Source organism: Vipera berus (assembly GCF_964194415.1).
Source record: "Vipera berus genome assembly, chromosome: Z".
NCBI classification, from domain to species: Eukaryota; Metazoa; Chordata; class Lepidosauria; order Squamata; family Viperidae; genus Vipera; species Vipera berus.
This window is the reverse complement of record NC_138205.1, coordinates 127,952,770-127,971,893: the sequence shown is the minus strand read 5'-3', so window position 1 is coordinate 127,971,893 and position 19,124 is coordinate 127,952,770. Positions and strand designations below refer to the sequence as shown.

General features: G+C 41.1%; 1 protein-coding gene across 1 annotated transcript in view; it reads right to left on the bottom strand.

The window, feature by feature from the left end:
• Nucleotides 1–3,163: 3,163 nt before the first annotated feature.
• The window catches only part of VILL (villin like), a 69,618-nt gene continuing 53,657 nt past the window's right edge, over nt 3,164–19,124 (bottom strand). Inside the window, exons 17-20 of the mRNA XM_081345610.1 lie at nt 17,073–17,261; nt 12,219–12,287; nt 4,750–4,992; nt 3,164–3,628 (exon numbers count right to left, since the gene is read on the bottom strand). Of these exons, the coding sequence (XP_081201736.1) occupies nt 3,515–3,628; nt 4,750–4,992; nt 12,219–12,287; nt 17,073–17,261 (615 nt within the window). The 3' untranslated portion in view covers nt 3,164–3,514. The remainder of the gene's footprint in view (nt 3,629–4,749; nt 4,993–12,218; nt 12,288–17,072; nt 17,262–19,124) is intronic.

Below are 19,124 nucleotides of genomic sequence, written 5' to 3'. Positions count from 1 at the left end.
TATTAGTAAAAGGGTGGCACAAAGTTCCCCTTCCTTCACTTTCAGAGGCTTTTTGCTTCTTGGGATTCCCCCCCCCCCAGAAAATTAGTTGATAGGTAGGATAGAGAAAATTGATGTTCCTACCCAGATTCAAATGTGTTGTTTACAATCAGTTTAAAGTAGTACTTTTTTTACTTCGCTTGCTTGTAGCTTGGGCTAGACTCTTAAGTTAGACTAGCCTTTCTCCTCTTGGTTTCTGGAAGGCTTCTCCTGGACCTATCAGGTCGATCACCTTCTCTCCATGGTCCATGCGACTTCCTTCCTTCTTTGCCGCCTCTTCGGGGCAACTTCTGGCCCATTTAGGGTCCCCTAGGGGTAGGCAACCTTGGGTCTTTTATGACTCATAGACTTCAACTCCCAGAATTCATGAGCCAGCATGGCTGGCTGAGGAATTCTGGGAGTTGAGGTCCACGAGTCATAAAAGACCCAAGGTTGCCTACCCCTGCCCTAACAGGAAGAAAATCAGCCATAGGGCACGGAGCCCCGAAATCCCTTGGCTGCTGCACTACTGTGCAAAACCAGAACTCCATTTGATTTCCTTTTGTAACTTTCTGACAAGCAAAGTCAACAGGGAAGCAAGATTCACTTAACAACCGTGTTACTAACTTCCAATCCATCTTGAAGATTGAATGAATGAACTGCAGTGATTCACTTAAAACTATAGTAAGAAAGATCGTTAAAAATTGGGCAAAACTCACTTCTGCAAAACTGCCTTCTTAGTAATGGAGATTTTGGGCTCAATTGTGGTCGTAAGTCGAGGACTACCTGTATTTGTAAAAGGACATTGGGCAGGGTAAGTCTTATCATCTACACGATGATGTCATGATCTATAGGTCATTGTTGGTCTGCTACCACCATCTCCTATGTCCACCTATGGTAAATCAGTTCCACTGGATTTACACCCTCAAGATGGATTGGAAGTAAAAATTTCCCATCAATGATCTTCTGGGATCTACAGCTGGAGATTGACAGATTGTCAGTAGAATGGAAGCATCTAATATAAAAATAAAAACAATAATAAAAGTATCTAGAGAAAAAAAGGACTAGGGGTGACGTATGGCAGTCTTCCAATAGTTGAAGGGCTTCCACAAAGAAGAGGGAGTCAATCTCTTCTCCAAAGCACCTGAAGGCAGGACAAGAAGCAACGGATGGAAACTAGTCAAGGAGAGAAGCAACCTAGAACTAAGGAGGAATTTCTTGACAATTAGAACAATTAATCAGCAGAACAACCTTTCTCCAGAAGTTGTGGGTGCTCCATCACTGAAGGCTTTTAAGAAATTAGACAGCCATTTGTCTGAAATGATACAGGGTCTCCTGGTTTTGCAGGGGGTTGCACTAGAAGACCTCCAAGGTCCCTTCCAGCTTTATTCTGATTGTTTAATATAGCACCCCTCCCCAGCAATTGTTCTGTTACAAGATGGCTGACAAATACATTCAATAAATTAAAAAAAACAATGGATGTTTACTGGACGAATCATGGAAGTTCGCAATCTCTTTTTTGTTCCCGCTGATAGCTCAAAATTCTGAGCATTGGGAAACCTCTGAGTTGGTCAAGCCAAGATCATACCTGTGAATTCAGGTGCTTCAGAGTCCCCTGTTACCTGAATCCCAGGAGGTTTAAATAGAATCTTGGTCCGTCACGACTCTTAAATGTGACTCTTCAAAGACTCCACAATCAAAGGCAAATGTTTGCTTCTCTTTCAATGATGCCATTGGGATTTATCAAGAGGCATCTTTTTTTTCTTATTATTAGCAAGCTAGGCGTAAATGTTAGTATTTACTCCTAGAATTAGGCCATTGGTTCCCTTTGCTACACGTTTTCCAACTCACTTCTTATCTCCCCATTTCTGGTATTGTGAATCAATATTGTGGTTACTTTGCAACATCTAGACCAGTGTTTCTCAATCTTGGCAACTTTAAGACATGTGGACTTCAATTCCCAGAGCTGGCTGGAGAATTGAAGTTCACACATCTTAAAGTTGCTAAGGTTGAAAAACACAGAAATTTTAGAAGCTCTAGCATCTGCTTCTATAACAGCCAGTTAGATTCTTCCATAATACTTCTGATTGTTAATATTTATGGATATATCTAGATCTTTCTGAATGCTCTTTACAGCAAAAGAGTGAAAATTCTCATACATACTATTCCATGCATTCAAAACAGGCTACTCTTATAAAGGTATTCCTTGACTTACAACAATTCATTTAGTGGCCGTTCAAAATTACAACAGCACTGAAAAAGTGTCTTATAACCGTTTTTCACACTTACGACCATTGCAACATCCCCATGGTCACATGATCAAAATTCAGATGCTTGCAACTGGTTGTTATTTAAGGCAATTGCAATGGTTTGTTTTTTTTGGGGGGGAGACTCAAGTGATTCTCTTTTGCGACCTTCCAACAAGCAAAGGGAGGCAGATTCCCTTAAAGCCGGTGTTGCTAACTTAACAACTGCAGTGATTCACTTGTGGCAAGAAAGGTCGTAAAATGGGGCAAAAGTAAATTTGACAAATGTTTCATTTAAGGACACAAAATTTGGGCTCAATTGTGGTCATAACTCAAGGAGTATCTGTATCTGCAAGACTGACTATGGGTGTGCGTTGTCCTTGCTGCATTTCTGATTGGCATCTAAAAGTACGTCTTGACTTTTATTCAGCGCATTATTCAGCGCATTTCACTTCTCCCTTCAATTCCACCCCAAATTCAGACAAGTAGTAAGTCAAATATTTTCACATGCAACTTCTCTGTATACCAACTGTCCTCCAAAGAGCGGCCTCATTTTGCTCCCATTTACGTAGGACGCCTAAATAAAGTAATGTTTTTTTAAAAAAAATAAACAACAACTGAGAGAAACTTTCACATATTTCTTGTGCAAGTAATGCAGGGGTCTTCCAACTGGGCCCTTTTATGACTTGTGGACTTCAACTCCCAGAATTCCTCAGCCAGCCTGCCTGCCTGAGGAACTCTGGGAGTTGAAGTCCACAAGTCAAAAAAGGGCCAAGTTTGAAGACCCCTGAAATAATGGATGGGGGAGGGGAGGTGGGGGAGGGGAGGGTGGGGTGCTATCTTTCCACCTCCCCCATTTTGCTTAGTGACCATTCGAAGTTGCAAATGCACTGAAAAATGTGACATTTTTCATTGGGTGGGGGAGGGGAGGTGCTATCTTTCCAGCTGAGAAAAATAAGGAAATCATTTTCATTAAGATTGTTGTTGACTATGGTAGATTTTGAGAAGATTTTATTTTAAAAAAATTGTCCTTTTGAAATTTAGGAAACTTTCCTTTAAGATCCATCTTCTTTCTGGGTCAGGAAGCCAAAACAGTCATGATGAATTTACCCACCAGGCAACCAAAGTCCCATCATTTTCTTACCTGCATTGACATTTCTAAGACAAATTTGTCCCCCCCCCTTGGTCTTTATGCCTCCTCTTTGCAGACAATCCTGTTGTCAGGAGTCACCAACCAACAACTCCTTTGTTCAAAACAATCCATACTGTTTCTTCTCATTTTGCTGTTTCCATGCAGGCATCTGGTAAAATGCATCCTTTGTCTTCCCAAAGATATCACAAAATTCTGCGTCAGATAGGTAGTACTGCACAGGGAATATAAAAAAAAATGACCCCCTTTAGTGAATTATTATTCCTTCACTAACAAAATAAGTAACAAGAGGTAATTCCCAACTTACGACGATTCATTTAATGACCGTTCAAATTATCTGGCGCTGAAAAAGATGACTGATGATAGGTTTTTCACACGTAGGACCGTTGCGACATCCCCACGGTCATTTTTATCAAAATTCAGGCACTTGGCAATTGGCATGTACTTACGACGGTTGCACTATCTGGGATACATGTAGTCCTCAACCTACGACCACAACTGAGCCCAACATTCATGTTGCTAAGTGAGAAATTTGTTAAGTGAGTTTTGCCCCATTTTTACGACTTTTCTTACTGCAATGAATCACTGTGGTTGTTAAATGAGTAGCATGGTTGTTAAGTGAGTCTGGATTCCCCATTGACTTTGCTTGTCAGAAGGTTGCAAAAGGGGATCACGTGACCCCAGGACACTGCAACGGTCATAAATGTGAGTCAGTTGTCAAGCATCTGAACGTAAATCACATTCGGGATGCTTGCGACAATGAAAAATGTCACATTTTTCAGTGCATTTGCAACTTTGAATGGTCACTAAGCAAAATGCTGTAAGTCGAGGACTGCCTGTGTGTAATCCTATATGTAACCCTCCCAGCTGGCTTCCAACCAGGATGTAGGTAGAGAAGCTAGATTCTCTTAAGCAGGTTTAACCACTGTAATGATTCATTTTACAGGCGTGGCAAAAAAGTTTGTAAAAATGGGTCATAGTTGACTTAATAATTGCCTTGCTTAATAACAGGAGTTTTGGGGTCCTTGATGCCCTCTGAGCTTGGTGGTTTTCTTGCAGATGTTTCATTACCAAACTAGTACTCTGTAAGAAAATCACCAAGCTCTGAGAGCACCAAGGACCCCACAGTTCAGCCCTGAGTTACAAATATTTTCTTCCATAAATGCTCCATTTCTGAAAAAGTCAACAACAGTCCCCAAACGTGGCCGCAGCCTCTTCCTCTTCCATTGCTATTGTGAAGTAGTTCATGAGCTTCTTGGAACAAACATCTAGGCAACATTTCCAAATTGTATGAACCCGCTATTGTGTAATGCCCAAAAGAACAGACCATCTTACCTCCTTTTTTGTGGGATCCACACCATCCGGAAGTTCATCCACCGTCTTGTTAATCAGGAGGTCTCTAGGAAATGTACCAGTCTCATTTGGTTCTTGGCAAGGTGTGTTGGTGTTGTAACAGTTACTACTGTTAGTAAATGTTTGGTCATCCTGCATACTTGATCTGGCCTCTGAAATGTCTGCATTGGCAGTGACAGGCTTATTGCTGGTACTTCTATGGTTGAAGTTGGCATTTTTCAGATCCTGACAAAATAGAGAAAAGTTAGTGAAATGGAGAGACGTTTTCCTCATTACTAAGCGGAGGAATTTTATCTACCTCTGTTAATCTCAGTTGATTGGATGTACCCAGAAATAATCAGGAATATAATACAATAGAACTGAAACTCAACGGAAGCCTTCTTGCTCGGGCCTTGCTTGGGCTAGTAGTTCTCATTCTCAGCAACTTGAAGGTCTGTGGAATTCAACTCCCAGAATTCCCCAGCTAGCCATGCTGGCTGTGGAATTCTGGAAGTTGAAGTCCACAGGTCTTCAAGTGGCTAAGGTTGAGACACAGTGCCTTACACCAGGGGTCTTCAAACTTGGCCCTTTTATGACTTGTGGAGTTCAACTCCCAGAATTCCTCAGCCAGGCACTCTGGGTGAGGAATTCTGGGAGTTGAACTCCACAAGTCATAAAAGAGCCAAGTTTGGAGACCCCTGCCTTACACCAACAATGGTTTCCCTTGACGGAAGTGAAACTCACACCAGGAGACAGAAACCAAGATGGCTTTTGACCACACCTTCAACCCAACCTTTAAAAACTTATAACTCACCACACCAAAGCAAATAATTTCTTTAACAATGGAGAATAAAGTCAAACGTCAGAGAAAGATAATTATAAAAACATTGGCTAAAGTTGAGCTTGGTGGCAAGGATAGGGGAAAAACGTTGTGGTGCCCACCCTATCTTTGTTGACTTAGATGTGTATTTATTTTGCTTAATAGTTAATCCAAAGGCTGGGTTGAAGGAATGAGTAAACCAAGAATGGTCTATTATTTCACTAAAGTTCTGCAACTCATGGGATTTGGGGTTTATCTGCTCTTCTGCCTAATCCTTATGGTAGTGTTTCTCAACCTTGTGTGGACTTCTACCCACAGAATTCCCCAGTCAGCATAGGTGGACTTCAATTCCCAGAATTCCTCAGCCAGGAATTCTGGGAGTTGAAGTTCACACATGTCTTAAAGCTGCCAAGTTTGAAAAACACTGCCCAATAGAGAAATAGGGACTTGTTATTAAGTACCTTTATCCTTTCATGAATTCTCATGTTTTTCATTTAAATTGAGCAAAATTGGCTCCTTCGAGGCGCTTGGCTAATGTCATGTGATTAGGGGGCTGGAGGCCAATTTTATGAAGAATGGTTGCAGGAATTGGGTAGTGAAAAGAAGGAATAGGGGAGACATGATAGCAGTGTTCCAATATTTGAAGGGCTCCTATAAAGATGAGGGGTCAAACTATTTTCCAACACACCAGAAGGCAGGACAAGAAACAACGGAGGGAAACTAATCCAGGAGAGAAGCAACCTGGAACTAAGGAGAAACTTCCTGACAGTGAGAACAATTAACCAGTGGAACGGCTTGCCACCAGAAGATGTGGGTGCTCCATCACTGGAGGTTTCTCGTTTGGGCGACTGGACAGCTGTTTGTTTAAATTGATATTACGTCTCCTGCTTGAGCAAAGGGTTGGACTAGAAAAGCTCCAAGATCCCTTCCAACTCTATTATTCTATGTTCTTTGTCTGAAGAATCGATCAAAGCTTTTGGGAGCTCAAAATAGAGAAATTCAAGTGCTTAATTATGCACGAAGTTCAAAAAATCTTAAGGCTGATCAACATTTCAAAGGGAGATTACGTAACTGTTGCAAAAATTACAATATACTGGAAAGTAGAAAAGTACTTCATCATGGAGAACTTTAAGGAGATTAAGAGAATAATAATAATAATAATAATAATAATAATAATAATAATAATAACAATAACAATAATAATAATAATAATAATAATAATAATAATAATAATAATAATAATAATAATAAGAAGAAGAAGAAGAAGAAGAAGAAGAAGAAGAAGAAGAAGAAGAAGAAGAAGAAGAAGAAGAAGAAGAAGAAGAAGAAGAAGAAGAAGTTGGAAGGGACCTTGGAGGTCATCTAGTCCAACCCCCTGCTCAGGCAGGAAACCCTATACCATTTCAGACAAATGGCTGTCCAGTCTCTTCTTAAAAACTTCCAGTGTTGGAGCATTCACAGCTTCTGGAAATACTGTAGATTTGATGCAACAGACTGGAGCTTTGATTTTCAGAATGTTCCTTTCCTTTCCTTTCCTTTCCTTTCCTTTCCTTTCCTTTCCTTTCCTTTCCTTTCCTTTCCTTTCCTTTCCTTTCCTTTCCTTTCCTTTCCTTTCCTTTCCTTTCCTTTCCTTTCCTTTCCTATCCTTTCCTTTCCTTTCCTCTTTTCTTCTTTTTTCAAATGCAATGAATCAGGGAAGTTCTTGCTCACCGGTCCTGCATGTGGTCTTCCAAAAATGAACTAAATGCTCATAAGAAAAGGAAAGACAGCCACAGTTTGTGTGAGGAAAACAAATTCTTGGAAGAATGGAGCCATGTTTATTTATTTATTTATTTTATTACATTTATATACCGCCCTTTCCCTGAGGACTCAGGGCGGTTTACAGGGAATTAAAAACCAGAAATACAAAAGTTAAAACCAGTTTAAAAAAGATTAAATTTACCCCTGTGCAACTAAAACCCCAGTTAAAATTAAGATTAATTCTCAGCCTGGGCCAGAGAGCTCGAAGAGCCAGGTCTTCAGGCCCCGGCGGAATGAACGGAGGTCGGGGGCAGTCCTCAGCTCCACGGGCAGCTGGTTCCAGAGGGCAGGCGCCCCCACTGAGAAGGCCCTATCCCTGGGTGTTACCCGCCGGCAATCTCTTACCGGTGGGACCCTGAGCAGACCCTCCCTGTGGGAGCGCACTGGACGAAGGGAGCTTGATGCTGGCAGCAGGTGTTCCCTCAAGTACCCCGGACCCAAGCCATTTAGGGCTTTATAGGTCATCACCAGCACCTTGAATTTCACCCGGAGGGCAACCGGAAGCCAATGCAGCTCGCGGAGTAGAGGTGTTATATGGGAGTATCGGGAGACCCCCATTACAACTCGCGCGGCCGCATTCTGCACCAGTTGAAGCCTCCGAGTGGTCCTCAAGGGCAGCCCCATGTAGAGAGCGTTGCAGTAGTCCAAACGGGAGGTCACGAGCGCATGAGTAACTGTGCATAGGACATCTCGGTCCAGATAGGGACGCAACTGGCGCACCAGGCGAACCTGGGCAAAAGCCCCCCTGGTCATGGCTCCTATGTGGTCTTCAAAATTGAGTCGTGAATCCAGGAGGATGCCCAAGTTGCGAGCCCTATCAACGGGGGGTAACACCTCACCCCCCATCGTTAGAGATGGAATAGTCTGGTTGACCCGAGATGCCGATATGCACAGCCACTCAGTCTTGGCGGGATTGAGAAGAAGCCTGTTTCTCCCCATCCAGACCTGGACCGCCTCCAGGCACCGGGACATCACGGCGAGGGCATCACTGGGTTGGTTCGGGGTGGAAAGAAAAAGTTGGGTATCATCAGCGTACTGATGATACCCCACCCCGAAACCACGAATGATCTCGCCCAGCGGCTTCATATAGATGTTGAACAGGAGGGGCGAGAGAATCGACCCCTGAGGAACTCCACAAATGAGAGGCCTCGGGGCGGATCTCTGCCCTCCCGTCAACACCGACTGCGAGCGGCCCAGGAGATAGGAGGAGAACCACCGTAAAACGGTGCCTCCCACTCCCAACCTCCTGAGACGCCGCAGCAGGATACCATGGTCGATGGTATCGAAAGCCGCTGAGAGATCTAATAGGACCAGGACAGAGGAGCAACCCCTGTCCCTAGCCCTCCAGAGATCATTCACCAGCGTGACCAATGCCGTCTCCGTGCTGTGTCCGGGTCTGAAACCCGATTGGTACGGGTCCAGATAATCAGTTTCCTCCAGGAACAGAGGAAGCTGATGCGCCACCACACTCTCAACAACCTTCGCCAAAAAGCGAAGGTTGGAGACTGGACGATAGTTATTTAAAACAGCCGGGTCCAAAGCAGGCTTCTTGAGGAGGGGTCTCACCACCGCCTCCTTCAAGGCGGCAGGGAAGACACCCTCCTTCAAAGAAGCAGTTATTACTGCATGGAACCAGCCTCGTGTCCCCTCCCGGGCCGCATAAGCTAGCCAGGAGGGGCACGGATCCAACAAACAGGTGGTGGTGCTCAGTCTCCCCATGATCCTGTTAACAAGATTAAAAAAATAGAAGGAATGTGTGCCAATTGAGGCAGCCTTGAAGTGCTCAGTTCCCAGTAGGCTTTATCTGAATTTCTATCATTAAGTAACTAATCTGTTTTCGTTTTATTAAGGCCACAATCCAGTTTTGAAGATAGCCACAGCAGAAGGGTAGGGAAGTAACTTAAGGCTTGCTAATTATCAATATCTATGCTTACATCATCTATGACCTATGCATATGTATGAGGGTGTGATTTTCTCTTCCTTTCCGGAAATATATAAATATGAGTGGATCTTTTGGTCTGTAGGAGACCCTTTAGTTTCCAGACAATATTGCTCCAATGCTCACTGAATGAATAAGTGAGTGAGTGAGTGAGTGAGTGAGTGAGTGAGTGAGTGAATGGATGGATGGATGGATGGATGGATGAATACATACATAGGTAAAGGTAAAGGTAAAGGTTCCCCCGCACATGCGTGCTAGTTGATTCCGACTCTAGGGGCCGGTGCTCATCTCCGTTTCAAAGCCGAAGAGCCAGCGCTTGTCCGAGGACGTCTCCGTGGTCATGTGGCTGGCATGACTAGACGCCAAAGGCACACAGAACACTGTTACCTTCCCACTGTAGTGGTCCCTATGTTTCTACTTGTATTTGTACGTGCTTTCGAACTGCTAGGTTGGCAGAAGCTGGGATGAGTAACAGGCGCTCACTCTGCTACGCGGCACTCGGGATTCGACCCGCCAAACTGCCGACCTTCTGATCGACAAGCTCAGCGTCCCAACCCACTAAGCCACCGCGTCCCTTAATACATACATACATACATACATACATACATACATACATACATACATACATACTGCATTGAACCTCCATTACTGAAGAGTCCCTAGTGCCCTCTGAGCTTGGTTGTTTTCATGCAGACGTTTCATTACCCATCAGTGCTGATGATGTTACCTAGTTTGGGTAATGAAATCATCTGCAAGAAGAGAACCAAGGATCCCTCATTACAACCTAGAACTACCAATACTTTCCTTTATTGCTACTTCATTATTGATATTGGGGTCCTGCTTTTGATTTCGCATTTGCTCTTGGTTTGGAGACAGAACTGGGGTGAGTTTCTAGAAGCAGAAATAGCAAAAGCAATAGCAACAATACTTATATACCGCTTCATAGTGCTTTTACAGCCCTCTCTAAGCAGTTCAGAGAGTCAGGCTGTTGCCCCACACCAACAATCTTTGCCCTCATTTAGATAGATGATAGACAGACAGACAGATAGATAGATAGACAGACAGACAGACAGATAGATAGATGGATGTAGATGATTGATGATAGATAGATAGATATAGATAGATAAATAGATAGATGATTGATGATAGAGATAGATGGTTGATGATAGAGATAGATAGATAGATGGTAGATAATAGAGATAGGTAGATATAGATGATAGATAGATATAGATGATTGATGATAGATGATTGATGATAAATAGAGATAGATGGTTGATGATAGAGAGATAGATAGATAGATAGATAGATAGATAGATAGATAGATAGATAGATAGATAGGAAGGATAGAGACAGACAGACAGACAAGGTAGGTACTTAAGTAGACAGATGTACAGACACATAAGGTAGGTAAGTAGACAGACAGATATGGATGACAGATAGATAGATACAGAGTGAAAAACAGAGACAGACAGGTAGGTAGGTAGGTAGGTAGATATGGATGGATGAGAGAGAGAGACAGACAGACAGACAGACAGACAGGCAAGGTAAGTAGTAGGTAGACAGATAAGATAAATAGTAGGTAGGTAGATGATAGACAGATAGATAGATACACAGACAGACAGACAAGGTAGGTAGGTAAGTAGACAGATGTACAGACAGACAGATAAGGTAGGTAGGTGGACAGACAGACAGATATGGATGACAGATAGATAGATACAGAGAGAAAAACAGAGACAGGTAGGTAGGTAGATAGGTAGATATGGATGGATGATAGATAGATAGATAGATAGATAGATAGATAGATGTAGATGATTGATGATAGATAGATAGATATAGATAGATAAATAGATAGATGATTGATGATAGATAGATAGAGATAGATGGTTGATGATAGATAGAGATAGATAGATAGATGGTAGATAATAGAGATAGGTAGATATAGATGATGATAGATAGATATAGATGATAGATAGCTAGATAGATATAGATAGATAGATAGATAAATAGATGATTGATGATATAGATGGTTGATGATACAGATAAATGATAGATGAATGATAGATAATAGAGATAGATAGATAGATAGATGTAGATGATTGATGATAGATAGATAGATATAGATAAATTGATAGATGGTTGATGATAGAGATAGATGGTTGATGATAGATAGAGATAGATAGATAGATGATAGATAATAGAGATAGATAGATATAGATAGATATAGATGATTGATGATTGATGATAAATAGAGATAGATGGTTGATGATAGAGATAGATAGATGATAGATAGATAGATAAATAGATATAGATCGATAGATAAATAGTTGATTGATGATAGAGAGATGTTGATGATAGAGATAGATGATAGATGGATGATAGATAATAGAGATAGATAGATAGATAGATAGATAGATAGATAGATAGATAGATAGATATAGCACTTAGACTTATATACCACTTCACAGTGCTTTTGCAGCCCTTTCTAAATGGTTTACATAGTCTGCATATTGCCCCCAGCAACCCTCATTTTACCAACCTTGAACTGATGAGGATCGAACTATTGGCGGTGGTAATGCAGAGTCAGCCTGCAATACTGCGTTCTAACCATATGTGCCACTAAGATTCAATGGCTCAACAGTAATGCTGATGGAGAACTTGTCCTTGTTTAGGTGTCCTCTTAACTCAGGGGTGTCAAACTCGCAATGTCACGTGACGTGTCACGACGTATTGCGACTTTTTTTCCATTGCCAGCAATGGGGTGTGCCCAGTTTTGGCATGACACATCCGGTCCGTGGGGTGGCAGTTTGACATCCCTGTCTTAACTCATTTGCTTTTCAGTTGGACCCTACATTCCTGGAAAGAAAGGGGGCAACCCCCAGCTCCCACCTCTGGTAGTCAATCAGCTGTACTCACCATTGTAATTTCTGATATGGCAGATACGTCTCCTAAACTGCTCTTCATCTGTTCATAAGATTTCTCATCCTAAAAGAGCAGAGAAAGGATCATGGTATAGAAAATAAAGGGGTGGTGAGATTGAGCCATACAGGAATGTTGCAGGCATAAGTCTGAAGGGTGCTTTGCAGAGGCCAGGAAGTGAAAAATGTAAAACCAGCTTGTCCTTCTAGAAGATGCTTTTAATTAATATCGTCTCAGGCCATTAACTGTATCCTTCTTTTAATTACACTGAATTTGGACTATTACAATAGTTTTGTGGCTTTTTTGGGGGGGGAATCTTGCAAAGTGCAACTTGTACAAAGTGTGTATGTGGGTACAGTAAGTGCATAATTTATTTATTTATTTTTTGTCATCTTTGTGAGGTGTATATTGGAAGTATATTGAGAGCTGTGTGGAATTAAATTTCATTGTAATGTATGCTGATTAGTGTACATTTAAAGTGACAATAAAGTTATTTCTATTCTGTTCTATTCTGTTCTGTTCTGTTCTGTTGTATTGTATTCCATTCCATTCCATTCCACTCCACTCCACTCCATACCATTCTATTCTATTTTGTTCTGTTCTGTTGTATTCCATTCCATTCCATTCCATTCCATTCCATTCTATTCTGTTCCGTTCTGTTCTGTTGTATTCCATTCCATTCCATTCCATTCCATTCTATTCTTGTTTTCTGTTCTGTTCTGTTGTATTCCATTCCATTCCATTCCACTCCACTCCACTTCACACCATTCCATTCCATTCCGTTCCATTCATTCTATTCTATTCTATTCTATTTTGATCTATTTTGTTCTGTTCTGTTGTATTCCATTCCATCCTTCTATTCTATTCTATTCTATTCTATTCTATTCTATTCTATTCTATTCTATTCTATTCTATTCTATTCTATTCTATTCTATTCTATTCTATTCTATTCTATTCTATTCTATTCTATTCTATTCTATTCTATTCTATTCTATTCCTATTCCTATTCCTACTCCTAATTCTATTCTATTCTATTCTATTCTATTCTATTCTATTCTATTCTATTCTATTCTATTCTATTCTATTCTATTCTATTCTATTCCACTCCGTTCCATTCCATTCCATTCCATTCTGTTCTGTTCTGTTCTGTTCTATTCTATTCTAGTCCATTCCATTCTTGTATTCTGTTCTGTTGTATTGTATTGCATTGCATTCCATTCCCTTCTATTCTGCTATTCTGTTCTGTTCTGTTCTGTTGTATTGTATTCCACTGCAATCCACTGCACTCCACTCCATTCCATTCCATTCCATTCCATTCCATTCCATTCCATTCCATTCCATTCCATTCCACTATTCTATTCTATTCTATTCTATTCTATTCTATTCTATTCTATTCTATTCTATTCTATTCTATTCTATTCTATTCTATTCTATTCTATTCTATTCTATTCTATTCTATTCTATTCTATTCTATTCTATTCTATTCTATTCCTACTCCTATTCCTACTCCTATTCTATTCTATTCCACTCCGTTCCGTTCCATTCCGTTCCATTCCATTCCATTCCATTCATTCTATTCTGTTCTGTTCTGTTCTGTTCTATTCTAGTCCATTCCATTCTTGTATTCTATTCTGTTATGTTGTATTGTATTCCATTCCATTCCCTTCTATTCTTCTATTCTGTTCTGTTCTGTTCTGTTGTATTGTATTCCACTCCACTCCATTCCATTCCATTCCATTCCATTCCATTCCATTCCATTCCATTCCATTCCATTCCATTCCATTCTATTCTATTCTATTCTATTCTATTCTATTCTATTCTATTCTATTCTATTCTATTCCTATTCCTACTCCTAATTCTATTCTATTCTATTCTATTCTATTCTATTCTATTCTATTCTATTCTATTCTATTCTATTCTATTCTATTCTATTCTATTCTATTCTATTCTATTCTATTCTATTCTATTCTATTCTATTCTATTCTATTCTATTCTATTCTATTCCACTCCGTTCCATTCCATTCCATTCCATTCCATTCTGTTCTGTTCTGTTCTGTTCTATTCTATTCTAGTCCATTCCATTCTTGTATTCTATTCTGTTCTGTTGTAATTTATTGCATTGCATTCCATTCCCTTCTATTCTGCTATTCTGTTCTGTTCTGTTCTGTTGTATTGTATTCCACTGCAATCCACTGCACTCCACTCCATTCCATTCCATTCCATTCCATTCCATTCCATTCCATTCCATTCCATTCCACTATGCTATTCTATTCTATTCTATTCTATTCTATTCTATTCTATTCTATTCTATTCTATTCTATTCTATTCTATTCTATTCTATTCTATTCTATTCTATTCTATTCTATTCTATTCTATTCTATTCTATTCTATTCTATTCTATTCTATTCCTACTCCTATTCCTACTCCTATTCTATTCTATTCCACTCCGTTCCGTTCCATTCCATTCCATTCCATTCCATTCCATTCATTCTATTCTGTTCTGTTCTGTTCTGTTCTATTCTAGTCCATTCCATTCTTGTATTCTATTCTGTTATGTTGTATTGTATTCCATTCCATTCCCTTCTATTCTTCTATTCTGTTCTGTTCTGTTCTGTTGTATTGTATTCCACTCCACTCCATTCCATTCCATTCCATTCCATTCCATTCCATTCCATTCTATTCTATTCTATTCTATTCTATTCTATTCTATTCTATTCTATTCTATTCTATTCTATTCTATTCTATTCTATTTCTTATTCTATTCTATTCTATTTCTTATTCTATTCTATTCTATTCTATTCTATTCTATTCTATTCTATTCTATTCTATTCTATTCTATTCTATTCTATTCTATTCTATTCTATTCTATTCTATTCTATTCTAGTGGTTTAAAAGGTGCTTTCAAGAGGCAACTGGACTTTTGTGATTTTTCCCTTGAAGATGTTTTGCTTCTCATCCAAGGAGCTTCTTCATTTCTGACTGAAGGGTGGAAAATGGAAGGATTTATATTCCTTGCAGTCATCTGGCCGTTAGCACTCTCTCTGAGAGTCATTGAGGCCACTTGGAGGTTTATCTGTCACTTCAGAGTCACCTGAAAAATGCAACACTATTCAGAAATATACTATTTCTGAGAGGTACCATGCCCATTTGCACTCTGATTGGGGTGACCCCCAGGGTACAGATAAACCCTCAAGTGGCCTCAACAAATCTCAGAGAACTAACCACTGACCCTCAGATGCTAACGACCAGATGACTGCAAAGAATATAGAATAGAATGGAGTGGAGTGGAGTGGAGTGGAGTGGAGTGGAACGGAACAGAACAGAACAGAACAGAGTTGGAAGGGACCTTGGAGGTCATCTAGTTCAACCCACTGCTCAAGCAGGAAACCCTATACCATTTCAGACAAAGGGCTGTCCAGTCTCTTCTTAAAAACTTCCAGTATTGGAGCATTCACCACTTCTGGAGGCAGGTTGTTCCACTAAATGTCAGGAAATTTCTACTTGGTCTTCTTAGAATATAAATCCTTCCATCCTCCACCATTCAGCCAGAACTGAAGAAGCTTCTTGGATGAGAAGCGAAATGTCTTCAAGGAAAAACCAAGAAAGTCCAGCTGCCTTTTGAAAAAGCACTTTTGGAACTGAAATGGTTTGGTTTAGAAATTTTAGGGACCATCTCATCTCATATGGAAAGAGGCACAAAAGACCAGGCTCAAATTATCCTACTTGGGGGACATGATGTGAAGGCCCAGAAAGGATGAAGGGAGGGAGGGAGGGAGGGAGGGAGGAAGGAAGGAAGGAAGGAAGGAAGATGAAATAAAGAGGAGGAAGGGAGGAAGAAAGATGAAAGAGGGAGAGATGGCAGGAGGGAGGGAGATGAAAGAAAGAGGGAGGAAGGGAAGGAGGAAATGAAGGAAAATTTCCGATGTTCCTTGCCAGATTCCCACAAAGAAACTCAATGGGGAAGCCACCAGGAAATTAGATGTGGTTCCCTCTCTTGCTGCTTTTTTGTCCAGCCTTATTCATTCTGTTTCTCTGTTTAGGTGAGAACTTACTTCTGAAATGATGACCCAATGGGGCACGGGTTGCCTACTTCATGATTAAACCTACATTTTTTCTTCAATTCACGTTCCACCCCCACCCACCCCGATCTTATTTTCACAGCTGTGTTGCAATCTCCCCTATACCATAACCATCCCCAGATGGGGCTATGCACAACTGCCTTCACTGCCCATCATGCTTCGCAAGCGTTGAGTTTTCATAGACTATTTTTCAATAAGATAGCAGTCTTCCAGTATCTCAGAGGCTGCCCCAAAGAAGAGGCAGTCAAGCTATTCTCCAAAGCCCCTGAAGGCAGGACAAGAAGCAACGGATGGAAACTAATCAAGGAGAGAAGCAACCTAGAACTAAGGAGAAACTTCCCGTTAGTGAGAATAATTAACCAGTGGAACAACCTGCCTCCAGAAGTGGTGAATGCTCCAACACTGGAAGTTTTTAAGAAGAGACTGGACAGTCTTTTGTCTGAAATGGTATAGGGTTTCCTGCCAGAGCAGGGGGTTGGACTAGATGACCTCCAAGGTCCCTTCCAACTTCTTCTTCTTCTTCTTCTTCTTCTTCTTCTTCTTCTTCTTCTTCTTCTTCTTCTTCTTCTTCTTCTTCTTCTTCTTCTTCTTCTTCTTATTATTATTATTATTATTATTATTATTATTATTATTATTATTACTATTATCATCATCATCATCATCATCATCATCATCATCATCATTATTATTCAGGAAAAACAATGAGCAATTTTTACTAAAGATTCAGGAGATGGTTTTTCAATCAGAAGAACAGCATATCACTGTTACTTACACTCCACTTGTAGGGGTCCCAGGCAGTGAACCAACCGGTGAAGTTCAAGGGCTCATGACCTTGTTTGACCATGATGATTGGGGTTGCTGCATCTCTCCCTGCTGGGTGGTTCTTCAAATACTCCTTGGCTGCAGAAATGGACTCCGTCTTTTCATAGCTGTTGGCAGCTTTGCCAACCCAAAGGAAAACCTGAAGAAGGGGAAAAAGGAAGTTATTTGGGTGAAAAAGAGCTAGAAAGAGCTATTTCTCTCTTGACACTTTTTCATTTGAAGCTGGGAAAGAGTACCCTATCATCACCACTAGGTGGCGCGAACACATATTAGGTCAGTGATGGTGAACCTTTTAGTTGCCCAAACTGTAACCCAAAAACCACTTATGTATCATCGGGTGCCGGGTGGGCGTGACCCACTGGGTGGGCGTGGCCCACTGGGTGGGCGGGGCTGCGATGGTAACGGCAGACTGGGTGGAACTAAAAAGGTCAATCAATCAATTCCAACTTTGCGATTTCCTGCGGGAAGTTGAAATTGAATGATTGATAGAACCTTTTTTTTTTTTTTGCACACTGCGGCGGAGGCCTAAAGCGAAAAGGTTTTATAAAACCCAGCTGAAGGCCTAGGACTGGGTCGACGGCGTGCGTGCCCACAGAGAGGGCTCTGTGTGCCACCTGTGGCACGCGTGCCATAGGTTCACCACCACGGTATTAGGTGAACTGCAATACAGCTAGTCCTCAACTTACAACAGTCCATTTATTTATTTATTTATTTATTTTATTACATTTATATACCGCCCTTTCCCGGAGGACTCAGGGCGGTTTACAGGGTAATTAAAAACCAAAAATACAAAAGTTAAAAACCAAGTTTAAAAAAGATTAAATTTATCCCTGTATAAATAAAACCCCAATTTAGTGACTGTTCAAAGTTACGGCAGTGATAAATGTGACCTATGACTGTTTTTTCACAGTTATAACCTTTGCAGCATCCCCCTGGTCACGTGATCAAAATTCAGATGCTTGGCAACTGGTTCATATTTATGGCGGTCGTAGTGTCGCAGGGATCACGTTTTGCAACCTCCTGGCAAGCAAAGTCAATGGGAAAGCCAGATCCACTTAACAACCGCTTAACCTAACAACTGCAGCAAGAATAATGGTAAAATGGAGCAAAAATTCAATTAACAATTGTCTCACTTAACAACAGAAACGTTGGGCTCAATTGTGGTCGTAAGTCGAGGACTACCTTTATGATGGATTAGTGCTTGTCAGCCTTGGCAACTTTCAGATGGATGGACTTCAACTCCCAGAATTCCCCAGCCAGGTTGTGCTTTAGTGCGACAAATGTTGAAACTGCCAGATTTGGACATGTCGCATCACAGCCAAAGCTATATTACAGATGCTCCTCAACTGATCACCTGTTTCTTAGCAACTTGTCAAAGTTAGAACAACTTATGACCTGGTTTTGGAATATGATGGCCTTTCTGGTCCCGGGATTGCATTTTGGCTGTCCCACATTTATGTCCACTTGCAACAGCCTCGGTTGTGCATAATTTACAACTTCTGGTTTCCAGCAAAAATGCCTATTGGATAAAATGGACTTTCTTAACAACTGCAAAAAGGTTTGCAAACGTGACAGTTGTTAAGCAAGCCCATTTGTGATCAGTGATATCATGAGGTGACCTGCTTAATGACTGGCATGACCTATCATTACGATTCCAGGTCAGTTACAGTTGTAAGTTGAAGACTACATATATGTGACACTCTAAAACAGGGCTGTTCTGTTCCAGCCTGCTACCGGCCCTGCAGAAAAGGCAGGGACAACCCCTTTTACAAGAAGGCAAGAGGCTGGAACTAAGCCTGCCAAATTTATGGACACAAAAGCAAACAGAACAAGACACGAACCATGAAACAGGAGCTATTCAAGCGGTTGCCTTCAGCAAACCAGCCCTCCCACGCATTCCCCTTTTATACAGTTCAGGGCGTGGCTTCTCTCTGCCTCCTTCCGAGGTGCCCCATTGCCTTCCTCTGTTTACTCCTGATTGACTGCCTCCTGCGTCGGGCGT